The 18,074-nt window shown below is 39.6% G+C and overlaps 1 protein-coding gene across 1 annotated transcript; it reads right to left on the bottom strand.

The window, feature by feature from the left end:
- Nucleotides 1-4,733: 4,733 nt before the first annotated feature.
- On the bottom strand, nt 4,734-12,010 carry LOC120716944 (sialic acid synthase-like). The gene is made up of 6 exons (XM_040004677.1): nt 11,766-12,010; nt 11,437-11,652; nt 10,896-10,995; nt 6,985-7,139; nt 5,674-5,940; nt 4,734-5,480 (listed from the first exon to the last, which is right to left on the bottom strand). Exons 1-6 carry the CDS (start codon nt 11,895-11,897, stop codon nt 5,295-5,297), a joined length of 1,056 nt encoding a protein of 351 aa, XP_039860611.1. The 5' UTR covers nt 11,898-12,010; the 3' UTR covers nt 4,734-5,294.
- Nucleotides 12,011-18,074: the final 6,064 nt, after the last annotated feature.

The following is an 18,074-nucleotide window of genomic DNA, read 5'->3' as shown; positions in this document are numbered from 1 at the left end:
GGTGGGGCCTCACATATGATAGGGTGGGGCTAGGTTTCACAATGAGCTCACCCAAAACCTTGGCTGATTGTGATCTACACCCATTTTCACACCTTGGCTCAGAAATGACTCCTATCCATCTCACAGATGTAACATTATCTACAGCTACTCTTTCTCCAATTGATCTTCCTGAGTTAACTTCAGTAATTACTTCCTCCAAACCATTAACGTGTCTTTTAGCCGCCATTCCTACAAAACTGCTCAAAGAAGTTCTGCCATTAATTAATGCTTCAATCTTAAATAGGATCAACCAATCTCTAATAATCAGCTACAGTGGGGCAAAAAAGTATTTAGTCAGCCACCATTTGTGCAAGTTCCCCCACCTAATGATGACAGGGTCAATGCACAGAGGTACACTCAACTTGAAGACAGAATAAAAAAAATCCATGATCACAGTAGGATTGTAAAGAATTATTGTAAATCAGGGTGGAAAATAAGTATTTGGTCAATAACAAAAATACAACTCAATACTTTGTAACATAACCTTTGTTGGCAATAACAGAGGTCAAACGTTTACTATAGGTCTTTACCAGCTTTGCACACACAGTAGCTGGTATTTTGGCCCATTCCTCCATGCAGATCTTCTCGAGAGCAGTGATGTTTTGGGGCTGTCGCCGAGCAACACGGACTTTCAACTCCCGCCACAGATTTTCTATGGGGTTGAGGTCTGGAGACTGGCTAGGCCACTCCAGGACTTTCAAATGCTTCTTACGGAGCCACTCCTTTGTTGCCCGGGCGGTGTGTTTTGGATCATTGTCATGTTGGAAGACCCAGCCTCGTTTCATCTTCAAAGTTCTCACTGATGGAAGGAGGTTTTGGCTCAAAATCTCACGATACATGGCCCCATTCATTCTTCCTTAACACGGATCAGTCGTCCTGTCCCCTTGGCAGAAAAACAGCCCCATAGCATGATGTTTCCACCCCCATGCTTCACAGTAGGTATGGTGTTCTTGGGATGCAACTCAGTATTCTTCTTCCTCCAAACACGACGAGTTGAGTTTATACCAAAAAGTTCTACTTTGGTTTCATCTGACCACATGACATTCTCCCAATCCTCTGCTGTATCATCCATGTGCTCTCTGGCAAACTTCAGACGGGCCTGGACATGCACTGGCTTCAGCAGCGGAACACGTCTGGCACTGCGGGATTTGATTCCCTGCCATTGTAGTGTGTTACTGATGGTGACCTTTGTTACTTTGGTCCCAGCTCTCTGCAGGTCATTCACCAGGTCCCCCCGTGTGGTTCTGGGATCTTTGCTCACCGTTCTCATGATCATTTTGACCCCACGGGATGAGATCTTGCGTGGAGCCCCAGATCGAGGGAGATTATCAGTGGTCTTGTATGTCTTCCATTTTCTGATGATTGCTCCCACAGTTGATTTTTTCACACCAAGCTGCTTGCCTATTGTAGATTCACTCTTCCCAGTCTGGTGCAGGTCTACAATACTTTTCCTGGTGTCCTTCGAAAGCTCTTTGGTCTTGGCCATGGCGGAGTTTGGAGTCTGACTGTTTGAGGCTGTGGACAGGTGTCTTTTATACAGATGATGAGTTCAAACAGGTGCCATTCATACAGGTAACGAGTGGGGGACAGAAAAGCTTCTTACAGAAGACGTTACAGGTCTGTGAGAGCCAGAGATTTTCCTTGTTTGAGGTGACCAAATACTTATTTTCCACCCTAATTTACGAATAAATTCTTTACAAATCCTACCATGTGAATTCATGGATTTTTTTTTCACATTCTGTCTCTCACAGTTGAAGTGTACCTCTGGTGCAAATTACTGACCTCTGTCATCATTTTAAGTGGGGGAACTTGCACAATCGGTGGCTGACTAAATACTTTTTTGCCCCACTGTATGTACCACAGCCTTCAAGGTGGCAGCAGTAAAACCACTGCCTAAAAAGCCATGTTTTGACCCAGTGGTCATAGCTAATTATAGGCCAATCTCCAACTTTCCTTTCATGTCAAAAATTCGGAATCTGATTATTTTTTCAAGTAACGAGTAAAGTAAGGGATTACTATTGAAAAAAAGTAATTAGATACTGTTAATTTCCCATAAGCACGCTGCAATGATGCGTTACTAAACTGTGATTTTGTTTCTGAGAATGTCTCATGATAATGAAGTACGAGCGTGCGACATCCGTGGTAGCAACAGACATGTGTGTAGATCAACAATGCATAATAGGGAGTGTGGGGGAGAGTACGACCATGCAGCGTTTAAAGCTTTAGAGTACCAAAAAGTGATAAAAAAAACATTGGTGTCCGCTGTACACTCTGCGTGGGAAGAAAACTTCTTTCTACAGCAAAAAATTTCCAACACATCATAGAAAAAATACAGACTAAAAGTGGTGTCAAGCTGCCCCAGAGAAAGTGATTTGTAAGATACCTTGAGAGAGAATACGATATAATAAACTCTAATTTGAAGGCTACACTCTGAGAGGTAGACTTTGTTTCCACCACTGCTAACATCTTGACAGTAAATAATAAAAGTTTTATGGGTGTAACATTTTACTGGATTCATTCCACTTAACACTGCAACAAGGTCACCCTAGCATGCAAGAGAATCAGAGGCAGCCATACCTATGATGTAAATGGAGCAGAGATTCCCATCATATGGACTTCAAGGTTGCCACTGTAACTGTCAATGCATCCAATTTTGCCAAAGCATTTAGAGTATGTCAGCCCTGGATTTGGAGTCTGAATCTGAAAATGAAGAAGGTGATGACGATGAACCAACTTTTACTGATGTCATAGAAGCTCTTTCAACCTCATCTGGTTATTCACAGTTTAGCCGCCCTCCACAGTACAGATGTTCATCGCACACAATAAATCTGATTTCAACAAGTTGACAAACATCTAAATTCCCGTGCAGACAAAAAGGCTGTATATAGGAGTAGCATTGCAAAATGCTCTGCTCTGTGGCCTAAAGCATGTCAATCAACATTAGCCTCTGAACAGGTGGAGGAAGTCAGCTGCAGGAAGCTAATGGTACCCACATCCAAAAGGTGGAATTCCCTTTTGGGGCCATTGCCAGAATCATCACAATTCCCTTGAATTAACTTAATCCCCTGTGTCTAAAAATGAGAATTAAGTGCCTTAACGAAAGGAAGTACAAATTCTTGAAAGAGTACTGCACTGTGATGAAGTCCCTGACAGTAGCTCTGGACATCTTACAAGTGGATGAGTGACCTATGGAGCTTTACTACCAATACTCACAAGCATGATGTCAAAGACACTTGCCCTGAAAGATGACCTCTCTAGAATAACCAGATGTCATTGTAAAGGTAAGATTGCTTTGAGTGGATTTGTTGAATTTATTAGACCATTCATGGTGGGCGGATGTTACACTTTGTTTTAAGCTGTGTGTGCAATTATAAGACAGAATAAACTAAATATCCACCCCTTGTTAAATATCAGGGATATTGATCATCATTAATCATGAATATTAATCATAATATCAACAGAAGCCTCAACAAAATTGAAATCTCATACAGTATTGAGAGCACAAAAGATGGTTTAGGGCAGTAAAACCTACAAAATAATTACAACAGCTAATTATATAGTAAATTATTGTTATTCTTAGTTGCATCATATTGTATGTTAAAGGGAATCGAGACTTGTTTTGATGCTGTTCTGGATAGCTAAGAAGGACTTCTCGCAGCCGCCACTTGTCCCAAGTTTAAACTTCCTTGACTGAGAGATGAGTGTTGGAGAGAGCATGTGAAGGAAGAAGGAAAGATGAAGGAACTTCTCACAGCAGAGTGTCATAAAGTTGCTCCTGCAACTGACAATGTTTATGTGTCCCAACGGCCAGCCAGCCCAGCCGAAATTGACTTGTTTGAATTTGAGAACCAGCCCTCAGTGTATGAGCTTGAGATTCTGAATCTGTTCCCAAATCTCATAAAGATGTACATGCAATACAACACTCCAACTCCATCCAGTGCACCAGTGAAATGGCTGTTGAGTTTAGGTGGATTGGTGCTTTTCTTTGAGAGGTACAGACTATCTGATAGAAGGTTTGAGAAGCTTCTGCAGATGCGATATAATCACTGTGATATAATCACCATAAGAAAACAATAAAGCATAGGTAATTTTCTGGGTAGCCACAAAATGAGACTGTATCAACAGCCTGAATGTAGCATGCAATAGCATTTTCTGTTTTGTTAATTTGGTAAAGTTTGGGGGCAGCACGGTGGTTAGCACTGTTGCTGCCCAGCAAGAAGGTCCTGAGTTCAATTCTTTCTGTGTGGAGTTTGCATGTTCTCCCCGTGTTTGCATGGGTTCTCCTCAGGTACTCAGGCTTCCTCCCACCGTCCAAAGACATGCAGTTTGTGGGGATAGGTTAATTGATTAATCTAAATTGCCCATAGGTGTGAATGGTTGTCTGTCTCTGTATGTTAGCCCTGCAACGGACTGGAGACTTGTCCAAGGTGTACCCCGCCTCTCGCCCTATGACGGCTGGGATAGGCTCCAGCGCCCCCCGCGACCCTGAAAAGGATAAGCGGAAGCGGATGGATGGCTAATTATTACTCCTCCACACTGTACCAACTGTTAAAAGGTATTATTGTTGTATTTTATTGCTGTATTTTACTTGCATCTATTTGAAAGAGTGAGTGTAAACAAAAAAAGTTCATTTAGTTAAAGGAAATATTTCAGTGTTATTTGTAAACTGTTAATGAACAATCAAGAATACAGAGCTCTTTAAAGCCTTGTTTATTTGAAGTATTAAAATTACAGAAACATTTGATTACAGTTATAGCCCCACATGTGACACCTGGATGATTAAGAGAAATTGTATATGAAGTCCCCCAGATAATTTCACAATATTTTTCCTGACACATGCACTCCATGCATATAGGTGTTTTGTATAATTGGGAGAAATTGTGTCAAATTGGATTAGTATGACAAATGTGTGAATCTTATCACTGGTTGAGAAACTCTGATGTCTCAATTTGGACAAGGCTGGTAGTGTGAGTATTTCCTCATGAAAGGCCTGTGGCCTTCAGAAAATAGTGTTTACATTTATTCAAATTACATAAAGGTCATATAACTGCCATGTAACTTCACCCAGACATATGTTTCAAGTTCAATAATATTCACATTTGTCTTATCCCTCATTAAATGCACCATATCCCTTTCTGTTCACAAATGACATCATTATCTGTCCATTTTCGAGCTACCTGCCTATGTAACTCTATTTTATTTTCTATCCTTCTCTATTTGCCTGCCTCTCTGTCCCAATAGTTTGGGAAGATCCTTTATTCTATCATGTCTGCCAAGATGCTGTCATCTTCTGCAACGTCCACTTTGATCTTCTTGCCCACGAGCTGCTGCATATGTTCTGGAGGGATACCCTTTGGCTCACCAACCTTCACTGCAAACATGTTCAGGCTCAGCACTGTTCCTTTAGGGATTTTCACCTTAGCAATGACTGACTTGCCCAACTGGAGTAGAAAAAGAATAGAAATACATAAAAGATGTATTTTAATCCAGCTCATGTACGTTTTGCAAATTTGTACAGTTATGGATGTTCAGTGAACTGAAGAGGGTGGAAGTAAACACAGTTAACAATGACTGGTTTGATAGTGTTATGACATGATAGAATTTCAAAACTCAAGTCAAATGACTCAAACTGACCTTATCATGGCAGGTCTTCTCGCATGGTAACATTTGCTTGATTGGTGACCCCATTGCTGTTTCCACCAGTCGTATTGCTCGGACAAGCTCCACCAGCTCGGAGGGCTCCAGGGATGCCTCATGGTCATTTCCCTTCCAGGTCTTATCCAGGGTCACATGGCGTTCCACAACTTTTGCTCCCATCGCCACGGCAGCCACAGTGATGTAGATCCCTTTCTCGTGACCAGAATATCCAATTGGAACATCTGGAAATTCCTCCTGGTATTTCTTTAAAAAAAAAGAAAAAAAGGAAAAAGAAAAATAAACCTATAGTATTACACAGACTAAGTCTGAGCATATTAAAGTCAAATGTCTTGTATTGCCCAACACAATCGCTGGTTTTCATTGACAGGTGTCTTTGCTCCAGAATCAGCACCTACTTTGTGATTGTGTTATATGATACTGTAAAATCATATATCATTTAGGGGCTGGATTTGAAAGTAATTGTTCAGCTAGCTGTTGTGTACTATAAAACTGCTATGGTTTATAATAATGTGCCATGAAATGCCCGGTGCACTGGCCATTTGTATCCTCGGTATACTACGGCAATGAAGCTTTCATTCATTATATATGTTAATAATTATGTTCTAAGCATCTGTGAAAAACAATGTAGTTTGTCAACATCGTCTGTCAACAGTGTTGGGGAGTAATGGAATATATGTACCGGTGTTACGTATTTAAAATACAAAATACGAGTAACTGTATTCAGTTACAGTTGCTATTTAAAAAGGTGATATTCAGAATACAGTTACTTTGTTGAAATAAATTGATTACACAGTGGTCTTATACAATCATATGGGAGAAACAATATGATTGTATGTGAGAAACAATGCAAAAATATTTTCAATTACATTTCATATTGTTTCTGCCTCTTTTGGGAACGTCCATCATGATCCTGAAAGGATGTTTTTCACTGTCTACCAGTCTAACTAAAAAATAAAGTTGAACAATTATGTACCTGTAAGTGTTAACACTGGTTACTAATTGGATCTGTGTGATGTTCTACAAGGGAGTCATGTCTGATACATCCCAGTAATTATAAAATCTGAAGTGGAAAATCAATCCTAAAATGGCAGTGGAAACTAAAGAGTCAAGTTCATAGGGTGGGTATCTTTTTAACATGTAAACTAAATTAGACAAAACAAAGGCAGAACACACAGTCAGAATGAATTACTGTATTAAAAAAATGTAAAAAAGTGGGGAATAGGGGCATATTGATTATTTCACCACAGTTGACCCAGAGGAGATGATTATGATGTTCATTCGTCTTACCCTGATCACACTGAGGTTGACATCTTTAGGATCCAGAGGGTAGGCGCTGGTGCACTGCAGGAGAGTAAATTTCTGGTTGTGCTCCTTTACTGTCTTGTAGACACGGCGTATGGTTTCCATGGACTGCATCCCAGTGGATACCACCATTGGTCGCCCTGAAATTGATAGATTTGATATATACGTAACCCAACAGACTGAAAAAATGGGATAATAATAATAATAATAATAATGGATTGCATTTATATAGTGCTTTTCGGGACCCTCAAAGCACTTTACAATTCCACTACTTATTCACTCTCACATTCACACAATGGTGAAGGCAAGCTACAGTTGTAGCCACAGCTGCCCTGGGGCAGACTGACAGAAGCAAGGCTGCCACATCGTGCCATCGGCCCCTCTGGCCAACACCAGTAGGCGGTAGGTGAAGTGTCTTGCCCAAGGATACAACGACCGAGACTATCCAAGTCGGGGCTCGAACCGGCAACCTTCCGATTACAAGACGAACTGCCAACTCTTGAGCCACGGGATGTCAGGGATCACAAGCCATCAAAGTAAAGCTGGGCTTACACTGTGCGATTTTTGGCCCATTTGGGCCGATTTTTGAGTCGTGCGACCGTTTTGGTGATCGGCCCGATTTTGGCCTTCATCATGCGTTGTGCATCGTGTAGTATACGTGGGGTAATGAGAAGCAATTAACACCTCAAGACCAGCTACCGATCATCAATCACTTCCTCACGACCGCCGTGAGGGTGTTACTAGTGATGTGTCGGTCGCGAACGAAACGGCTCTTAGAGCCGGATCTTTGAAGTGAACAACGCGAGCCGACTCCTTATCGCGAGCCGTGGGGTTTTTTTTGTCTCACCCTCTCTCTCGCACTTTTTTCTGCTTCACTCCGAAGCACATTAGACACATTAGAAAGGTATAGTAATCATCCACAACTAGTTTCAGTTGCAGATGATAAAGGATTCAGAAAGTTTATTAATGCAGGCCCATGTGACAGAGAATATGCATCCTCTTTCTGTTTTCATATTTTAATTTACATTTAATTGTGTTGTGGTTTGCAGTGTTTTGTGTTGTTTCATTATAAATTTGTTTAAAAGGAAAAAGCTGAAAATTTAAATAGTTAAAAGTTGAAATGTGAATAGTTGGTTTTTGTATTATATGATTTATTTGTTACATTTTATGTGAAGTGAATAAATAAAGGTATATTTACGGTGGCCCCCAGAGACAAAGCACGTACAAACTTCAAAACACTTAAAAACTCCAAAACAAGTACAAAAGAAAACAGAAGTGTTCCCGAATACTAGGCGCAGTTTTGAGCTTTTGTTACCTATGGCTACACAAGCTAGGAAATACCAATGACCGGATTTGGTGTGTGGTAATATCAGGTAAATGAACGTTTTTTTTTTTTAATTATTTGAATATATATGAGTGTTTGAGTATAAATACACAAACAATACACATATGCTTTCAATTGTGTAATTTAAGTGATCTAGGTAGCTCTGTTAAGGAAGTTCAGTTAACGCTAGAAATGTGTTTTGGAGTTTGTACATGCTTTGTCTCTAGGGGCCACCGCATATATTTATATCTAAACATATATAAATAAAACCACTTTTTTTTACATTAGTAATTCCTTTTGTGCATAATTTTATATTATTGTTAAAAAAAACACACACAACATATTAAGGATTGTACATTGACATAAAACTGTTGTCGGAACCATACTGAATTTCACCAGAGAAACACACACATACATGAAGACAGAGAGTATGCATAGTATGCAAACAGCTACCAAACAGCCATCATAATTCGTCATACAATGAGAACAGGACAAATCAACAATTGACAATGACTAATTAATATTAAAATCTGTAACATAATGTATTGTTTGGAGTTTAGTCTGTTACTGTTACTATTTTTACAATTTCTTCTTAGACCAACTGTAACCCACATAATTTCCTTGGGGATTAATAAAGGATTCTGATTCTGATTGTTTCAGGATACATGACCTGCCATTATCCAATGACACATCTGCTTATCTGTATCTTTTGCTCGTTTCTCCTCCTCTTCTTTTCTCTTTTTTCTAAACTGAGCGCCTGATGGCTTTGAACTTTTCTTGTCCATCTTGGTTTTAATTTTGCACTCCAGTATAAACACAAATCCCCCAACCCGAGGATCACCACAACATAACCTAATAGACCTACACCTTAGTTCACAGATTCACTTTGTCTAGGGTTTATTTCTGGGATTTCACACAACCCAGGATTTAAATCAAGAATCCATAATAGGCTTGGATTTACAACATTATGAATAAAATGTGTTCTATTTGGAAGCAGCCGGCCCCTCCCCTTTCGACGGGTTGTGTGTGTTTAGAAAAAAGAGAAAAGAAGAGGAGGAGAAACGCGCAAAAGATACAGATAAGCAGATGTGTCATTGGATAATGGCAGGTCATGTATCCTGAAACAATCAGAATCAGAATACTTTATTAATCCCCAAGGAAATTATGTAGATTACAGTTGCTCCAAGTAGAAATTGTAAAAATAGTAACAGTAACAGACTAAACTCCAAACAATACATTATGTTACAGATTTTAATATTAATTAGTCATTGTCAATTGTTGATTTGTCCTGTTCTCATTGTATGACGAATTATGATGGCTGTTTGGTAGCTGTTTGCATACTATGCATACTCTCTCTCTTTTCATATGTGTGTGTGTTTCTCTGGTGAAATTCAGTATGGTTCCGACAACAGTTTTAGGTTAATGTACAATCCTCTGTCTGTGTGTGTGTGTGTGTGTGTGTGTGTGTGTGTGTGTGTGTGTGTGTGTGTGTGTGTGTGTGTGTGTGTGCCCAGGGCGCCACGCCCCGGGCAACCGCCCGTGTCGCACGTATCAAAAACCGGTATTGGTGGTGTGCGTGTCTGTGTGAGTGAAAGACAGACAGGGAGAGAGGGGGAGAGCGAGCGACAGATTTTCTGTTATAACCTTCATTTTATGGACGCAGAGTGTGAGCACTCAGGTCGCATCAGAGCATCGGGCCGTATATTGTGAGACCCTGCATCGTGACCTACGAACTTATAACCCCTGCGAGTCAATCGTGCAGTTTGAGCAGAAGCTGAATAACGCGACTGAAAAAAATCGGACAGTGTATGCCCAGCTTTAGAGTCAGTTTCTGCTTTGATTGTTGTTTGTGTTGTAGAGTGTTTCGTGATGCAATGTCAATAATCTGAGGAGGGTTAAACTAATGATATAATTTATATTCTACATTTAATTTATTATTAAATGTTGTCAATATTTTAAGCAATAAATAAATTATAGCAAACAAACTTCTGGTAAGAACAGAGACTGTGTGTGTGTGTGTGTGTGTGTGTGTGTGTGTGTGTGTGTGTGTGTGTGTGTGTGTGCGGGTGTGTGTGTGTGTGTGCGTGCGTGCGCGCGTTTGTGTTTGTGTTTGTGCGCATGCATATGGATGTATGTGGGGCGCCGTGGGCCGGGGTACACACACACAAACACTCAAATTAGCATCTATGGCCAGGCCTTTTTTTTCCCTTCAGCTTGTAGAGACACATTCTCATGCATGACATCAGCTCACTGATTTAACACTGATGAACTGAATTAATAATTGAATAAAAAATAGCCACAAATAGCTTAAAAACTAGAGAACCGGTGAAGGAGACCATTGCTATTGTTTGAAATTTATCGCCGTCGTTACACTTTTAATCCTGCCCACTTTTATACCTGTCCAATGCAGTTTCTCATTTTTCGTTTCGTTCTTTTTTTTTTTTTTTTTTTTTTTTTTTTACTAAGGACCACACCCACTCTGTTACACAGTGTTTAATTCGCTGCACACCGTCAGTTTCATGTTTCCTTAACATTGAGTGCTGTTGAGGTGTAATACAACAAAGGCCTGTACCTTTTCTGGCTGTCTTTTCCAGATATGGGAAGTTGTTTGCATCGCAGGACGCAACTTTGAAGAACGGCACATCCAGCTCATGAAGAAACTCCACAGCCATCTATGAATATCAAGGTAATTGAGGCACAGAGTATTATCAGTGATCTGTGATATATGTACTGTTCTATGTGTTAGTTATTCAGCTACATTCATGTAAAAAAAAAAAAAAGTAAACATTCTATTAATTCTGAATTTTCAGGAAAGAATGAAAAAAAATCACTTGGTACTTGGCAGGTCTTAAAATTAGGTAAATACAACCTGATATTTAAGGAACAAAATATGATGTGGTAACTGCGAAGGTCATCTAATTCACTTCAATTTGATCAAAACTCTCATTAATCGCTGATAGTCTATGCATGGTGACATTATCATCATATAAGACAACACTACACTACACTGTACATTTTGTTCTAAGTTTTGTTTATCAGGTTAAGAAAAACAGAAATGTATCAGAAGTAATAAAACTTTCCTGAAAATCATGGTTATTTGCAGCAGCTCATACCTCATCCATACCAGAGGCGGTGAGAAAGATGCCGATGTCCTCTGCATACTTTTTTAGTTCCCTGTATTGATCATGACTGAACTCTAAGTGACGCTTGTGGTCACCGTAAGTTTTCCCCCAGGAATGCTTTGAATTGTAGGGGCGCTCCAAGGCTCGCCTGCTGAATTTGTACTCTAATTCACTTTTCTGGAATTTGGCACAATCAGCACCACAGTCCTGTTGAGAGAAGAGATGAGAAGAGATAGCAAGGCAAGATTAGGCAAGACGTTTTACAGCCTAAATATTTTTTCATCATCATTCATACTCAGACTACCACTGCCTGAATTTACCTTTGCCATCTTGATCATTTTCTTGGCAATCCCAATGTCTCCCTGGTGGTTTTGTCCAATTTCAGCAATAATGAAACATGGATGGGAGCCCCCGATCATTCTGCCAGGACACAGTTCAAACTGCAGAGACATAGTGGCGACAGAAAGTTAACAGGCTAAAATTCTGAGTGGAGTCAAATTCACAGTTGAATCTCAAATGACGAACGCTTCCAGGTTGAAAGTAAGAGGAAGATGCTCTTGGATGCACTGTCTTTTATAGCCCTATGATGACCCGCCTCTGCAACATCTGCAACATGCTTTTCAGGTTTGACTTCATGTTTTTTGTTTGATTAATCCATGAGAACTAGCATTGAATTTAATTCCTTGCTTCAACCACTTGTCATGTTTATCTAAGTCAGATTTTGATCCTGAAGTCAGATCAAAATGCAAATCTCTTCATTCCATGTCTCAACACCTAAAAGTATCGACTAAAATAATAAACTGAAAATGTTACGTCCAGATCAAAATGATCACCTTAGGTTTGCAGAGCTGATTTTCTTTTTGCAGTAGTGTTTTTTTTTTTAAAGATGGATACTCTAATTTCTTTCTAATTCTTTTCATCTTTACATCACCTGATGTGCAAGTTGCTTGAACTGTAAAGGCACATCACCAAAAGTGCAGCCAACACATGTATAAATACTAACAGTGGAGACTTGTCTAGGTTTTTGTGTAACTTCTACATAAAATCCCATAAGAAGTATAAAATATATGTTAATCCCAGATATTATTATATATCACTGACATACAATTTTCTAGTTTCTTGGAGTACTTTGAAAATGATCGCTACTACTTTCTAATTTTGCTACTTTTACTTTCAGTATTTTTTATAACATTTTAAAGTATGCTAGGTTTATACTTAATTACAAATATTTACAGATAGTGTGCTCTGTGGTTTTGGTTTGGCTCTTGACTTGAATTCCAGAGTAGGGTGTAGAAGTGTCACAAAAAGAAAATACCTCCTGGAGTTGTTTACAGGTTTAGCAAGACACAAATTGTAGGTCTCTTTGTGATTCTTGCAAAGGAGAAACACTTGGTAATGACAGAATCTCAGCTAGGATCTGAAGCGCATTGTGTTGAGTTCCAAAACTCTGACAGTAACATCAACACAAAAGCTGTGTGCCAGGACATTCATGGCATGGGTTTCCAGGGTCAAGCAGCTATTATAGGTGTAATGTGTAGCTGGCAAAGTACTTTTGTAGTGTAGTTACTGGCAATTGACTAACAAGCAGCCTCATGCCCAATAGAAACCTGTTCTCTTGCTTTTCCATAACAACATATATAAGTAGCACTGAATTTGTGTTTGGCTGCGATTCACTGGAACTCTTGATTTGCATTTTACAAATGTCAATTTAAATCAGGGGTAGGGAACATTAGTCCTCGAGAGTAGTGATGGGATTTCCGGCTCTTTTTAGAGAACCGCCTCTTTCGGCTCGGCTCACTAAAAAGAGCCGGCTCTTTAAATTTTCAGCTTTTTCCTTATAAACAAATTTAAAGTGAAACAACACAAAACACTGCAAACCACAACACAATTAAATATAAATTGAAATATGAAAACAAAAAGAAGATGCACATTCTCTGTCATATGGGCCTGCATCAATAAACTTTCTGAATCCTTTATCATTCTCAACTGAAAATAGTTGTGGACGATTACTATAGGGCTTTGGAGCGTGATGTCACGGGGGTGGGCGTGGAAAGGATTTTGGCCCGATCTGCCATTTGGGGGGTCTAGCGCAAGTGAAAAGGGAGCGAAGGCACACACAACAGCCATGGTTCGTATTTGGTGTGTGGTCGGCTGCAATGTTCGATCACACGACCGGCAAGAGAATAAGCTTGAAAATGGTTTATCTTTTCATTCTTTCCCAACCTGGAAGCAACATGAGGCAGCTCGTGTATCGATGTTACCAAACGAAGGCGTCTAGCCTGGAGAGCAGCTGTGAGGCGAGCTGACATGCAGTTCTCTTCCATCTCCAAATATCTGTTGGTGCTCCAGACATTTTCATTCCGGTAAGTTCTAAATATGTTCATATCACTCTTTATAACCTATTAGTTTTATTTTCTATGCGCTCTGAGGTCATAGCAAATTAGAACAAACATCCTACTGAGTGATTTTGCAGAACTACCTTCTATTTATAGAGTTGCTAATTATTTGGCATTATTGCAGCAAACCAGCCTATGAAATGTATGAAACATCATGACTGGGTTCCAGCGCTACACAAGGGACCTGCTTCAAACATACCACCATGCCAATCAGATTACTTCTTCCATGTGAGGATGAAGAGGTGACCCTCCTGGATAAGATGGTGAAGGTTTGCTGCGTTTGGTGAACAGTGTGATAATAAAACCAGGGGAGAATGAAACTTGCTCCTGTTAAATATTCTTAAGTCTTGTGTTGTTAAAATTGCTGTATTTTTTCAAAAGATACAGTAAATAAAGTAATGTTAGTAGTGGGTGATATCATGTAAACACACATGATTTTGTGTAAACATTTTGTCATTTGTAAACTATAAATGACATGGATTCTACATTGTAACTGATGTGATGTTCTATAAGGTGGTTTTAATAAAAAAAAAAAAAAGAGGCAAAAATTAGTTTGTTTCTTTATTCAACTTTTGAACAGTGGGACTCAGTCAGTACATATTCAGTAAATGCAAATTATTTACACGGCAGTGCACTACAGGCATAAATCTAGACCCCTAGATAAAACATTATGGGTCATTCCCACAACCCACAGCTTTACTGTGTTCCAGCAAAGTATCCAATAGCGGTGACAACTCCTCCGCAGTAGCAGGTGGAATTTTCCTTTTTTGAGGACAGCTCCTTTTACCTTTCAATACGGATGGTCTGTTTACATTTTGATCAAGAGCCTTTTTTTGGGCAGCTGAAGAGGAGAAGTTCATCTTATGGCCAACCTCTGGCTGTATCTTGGTCATATTACCCAGCAAAACCCAGTATGTAGGTGCATCTGTAACAGTCCTTGTGCCACGGATCAACACTGTTGCTTCGAAATTAAACAGAAGAGCAGCAACATGGCTGCAGGTCTCTGCGACTCCGGCCATACAGGTGCAGTGGGCGGCTTCAACCTTCCCTGTGATGCTCACAGTGACCCATGGCTGCAATGCTGGTTCATTCAGTCTTTGAGAGTGCAGTACCTGAAACACACACAGACAAAGTTCATTTAAAGACCAGAACTAATGAGCCAAGGCCGACACAAATGTGTTTTATCTACTTTATCATAAATGTAACAAAGTGTTTAGAAAGTTAGCACATACATGCAATTTTTCATTTCTTTATGTGTCCATCTGTAGAACGCTGCATGTTATAGTGTAAATCTGCCTGTTCTCTGTCAGAAACCTGCCTGCAGAAAATGAACCTAAAGTATGTAATGCAAGGATGTCATCACTTTAGAGATGGAGAAAGCATAAAGTGACAATTATGAATCACTTAATATGATAAGGAGATTCTGCAGGTCATTAATCAATGTATAAAACTAAAATAAAATGTATTTTTAGTGACACAGGATACAAACATGGAAGCAAGATGTATAATTAGGATTATTTATAATAAATATGAATAAATTAGTGCAATTTCTTTAACCATAAAGAATAACTAAATCCTTCAGGACAATGTCACATCAATGCACTGAACTCACTATGTTATCCCTCTAACAGCCTCCACATGTTCTCACTGTAATTTCCCCTCATGAATGAATTTATGCTGCACTAATCTGAATGTTTGCAGGGAAATCAAACGCATTTCACACGCAGTACTCGAGCTGACTTACCTTTGTTTGAATGACGACTTGTACGCGCTGACTCCACAGACAAGGTACGAAAATATGTCAGGCTACGGTCTTCAGGGTTTCTACTCCACAGCCGTATTTCATACGGGTCCACATTTCCAATGCACGCTATTTTCTGCAAGTACCACTGCTTCACCTCTGGACGCAATCGGACTCTATACAGTTCACTCTCTTTTGAGCTGCTTTTAAGCATCTTTCTTGTAGTCGTTCCAACACAGTGTGTTTGTTTTGATTCGTAGACCCCGAAAATGGCGCTGCGCTCCCACAATGCATTGCGGCGTGACGTCAACTCCAAAGCCCTATACCTTTCTAATGTGACGTTGTTGTCCCTGGCTTTCTTTTTCTCTCTCTCTCCCGCTCTGTTCCTGTGCTACTGCGAGTGTAACTACCGCCCCTCCCCCGTCATCCCAGGGCAAAGCACAAGGCTCGTGTGCGGAGTGAAGCGGAAAAAAAGTGCGAGAGAGAGGGTGAGAGAAAGGAAAAGAAAACCCAACGGCTCGCGATAAGGCTCGCATCGTTAACGTCAAAGATCCGGCTCAAAGAGCCATTTCGTTCACGACCGACACATCACTACTCGAGAGCCATGGTCCTGCAGGGTTTAGATCTCATCCTGGGTCACCACACCTGAATCAAATAAATTCAAATTCAAATTCAAATTCAAATTTTATTTGTCACGTACACAGTCATACACAGTACGATATGTAGTGAAATGCTTGGACAACTGCTCGTGACCTAAAGAAAACAAAAAAGGAAAAGGCTATGAATAAGATAGGAAATAAATATGAAAAATTAAAAAGGGTAAATTTAACTAGGAAGGAATAAAATATAAATTAAGGTTAAAAATGAAATAATTTCTACCAGGCCTCTATTCTTACTCTGGATGACATTATCTTGGCCTCCAGTATCACTGTGAGAGCATTTCACTTACAGACTACAGGCTTACTTGTGGTTCCTAGAGTGTTTTAAAGTGAAATGGGAGGGAAAGCCTTCAGCTTACAGGCCCCTCTTCTGTGGAACCAGCTCCCAATTTGGAAGAGAGATACCCTCTCTACTATTAAGATTAGGGTTAAAACTTTCCTTTTGACAAAGCCTATAGTTGGGACTGGAGCAATTGACCCAGAATTCTCACTTAGTTACAATGCAATAGGTGTAGGCTTTTGGGGGCTTCCCATGATGAATTGAGAGCTTCTTCTTCAGTTGTTGTTGTGATTTGGAATTGTACACATAAAATGTAATAATAATAGTAATAATAATAACAATATAGAACAGACTGTCTGGCTAGTCACCTTGAAAAGTACTGGAAAGAAGAAAAAACATTTTCTTTGTGTGACAAGAATGACAAGAATCACATTGGGTGGTGACTACAAATACTTTTTGTATTTCTAACCTATGACATTTTACTAACTATGTCATTAAACTGTCATGCCTTGGCTTCTTGTCACAATCATTTGAGCCAGTGTCAGAGAAAGAAAACATTTAAAGCCTAAGTGTAGTTTGCAAACTATACTTTTAATCCTCTAAAATGTTTTAGTCTTGTTAAAGAAAAAAGTTTGTTCTGTTTTGTTCTCTGAAACCAGTGCTGAGTATGTTGTGATGAGTGATTGGAGGTGATCATACCACACATAATCTATTAAAGCTTGTTTCTGTTTGCCAGTGTCAGTTGGATATTTCCATGTCTTGATCAGAATTTTCTGTCCTGAAGCAAACTTGTTAGTCTAGTTAGGCTGCATATCCATTCTTTAAGTGATCACGCGATGAACCGTGCTTCTGGGCCCAAACTACCCTGCGTTTATTAAGGTCTTTGTGTTTTTAAAATGTTTTAATGCTTTGTATCTTTTCCTATTTAATCTCAACAAGCCCTAAAACCAGTAAGCAATCACTGTTGGCCTCTGTCAGTTTTTATTACCTCTATTCTTTTTACAGCTCAGTTTTTAAAACCTTACGATGTAACTACAGCCCAGCCCATGCAGCAGTGAATTAATGACTAACCTGGTAATGTAGATGGATTATCTCAGTTGTTCTCCTGACTGAAGTTTCGTCCATTTACAGCGTCCTGTCATGCGATTGCATTTGTCCCTAACCATCAGGAACCCCACGTTAACGTTTATCGAGTGGAAAAATGTTACCATCCTCCAGCTTCACACAAGGGAGTCTAAGACAAAATATACTGACGGCATCGATGGTTTGACTCATCCACTGGAGCACAAATTGGGTGTCATCAGGAGTAGAAATGGAAATTGATAAGAATTTAGTAATTCTCATTTCATTATCAATATCACTTATCAATTCTCATTATTACTGGTTTTGCTTTGAGTCACCACCCTCTCTAAGCAGCTTATCAAAGATATCAAAGATATAGCAAGAAAGATATTCTTGCAAATGAACTTCTTTCACACGTTTGTGAATGTTGGAAGTATTACCATTCTTTTTTGTGCTCAGTGTTAGGGTCATTACTCAACAAAAGTTATTAT

The sequence above is a fragment of the Simochromis diagramma genome, unplaced genomic scaffold (genome assembly GCF_900408965.1).
Source record: "Simochromis diagramma unplaced genomic scaffold, fSimDia1.1 OVJJ01000487.1, whole genome shotgun sequence".
Taxonomy (NCBI): Eukaryota; Metazoa; Chordata; class Actinopteri; order Cichliformes; family Cichlidae; genus Simochromis; species Simochromis diagramma.
The sequence above is the reverse complement of the archived record's forward strand: the minus strand, read 5'-3'. Positions and strand labels throughout refer to the sequence as shown.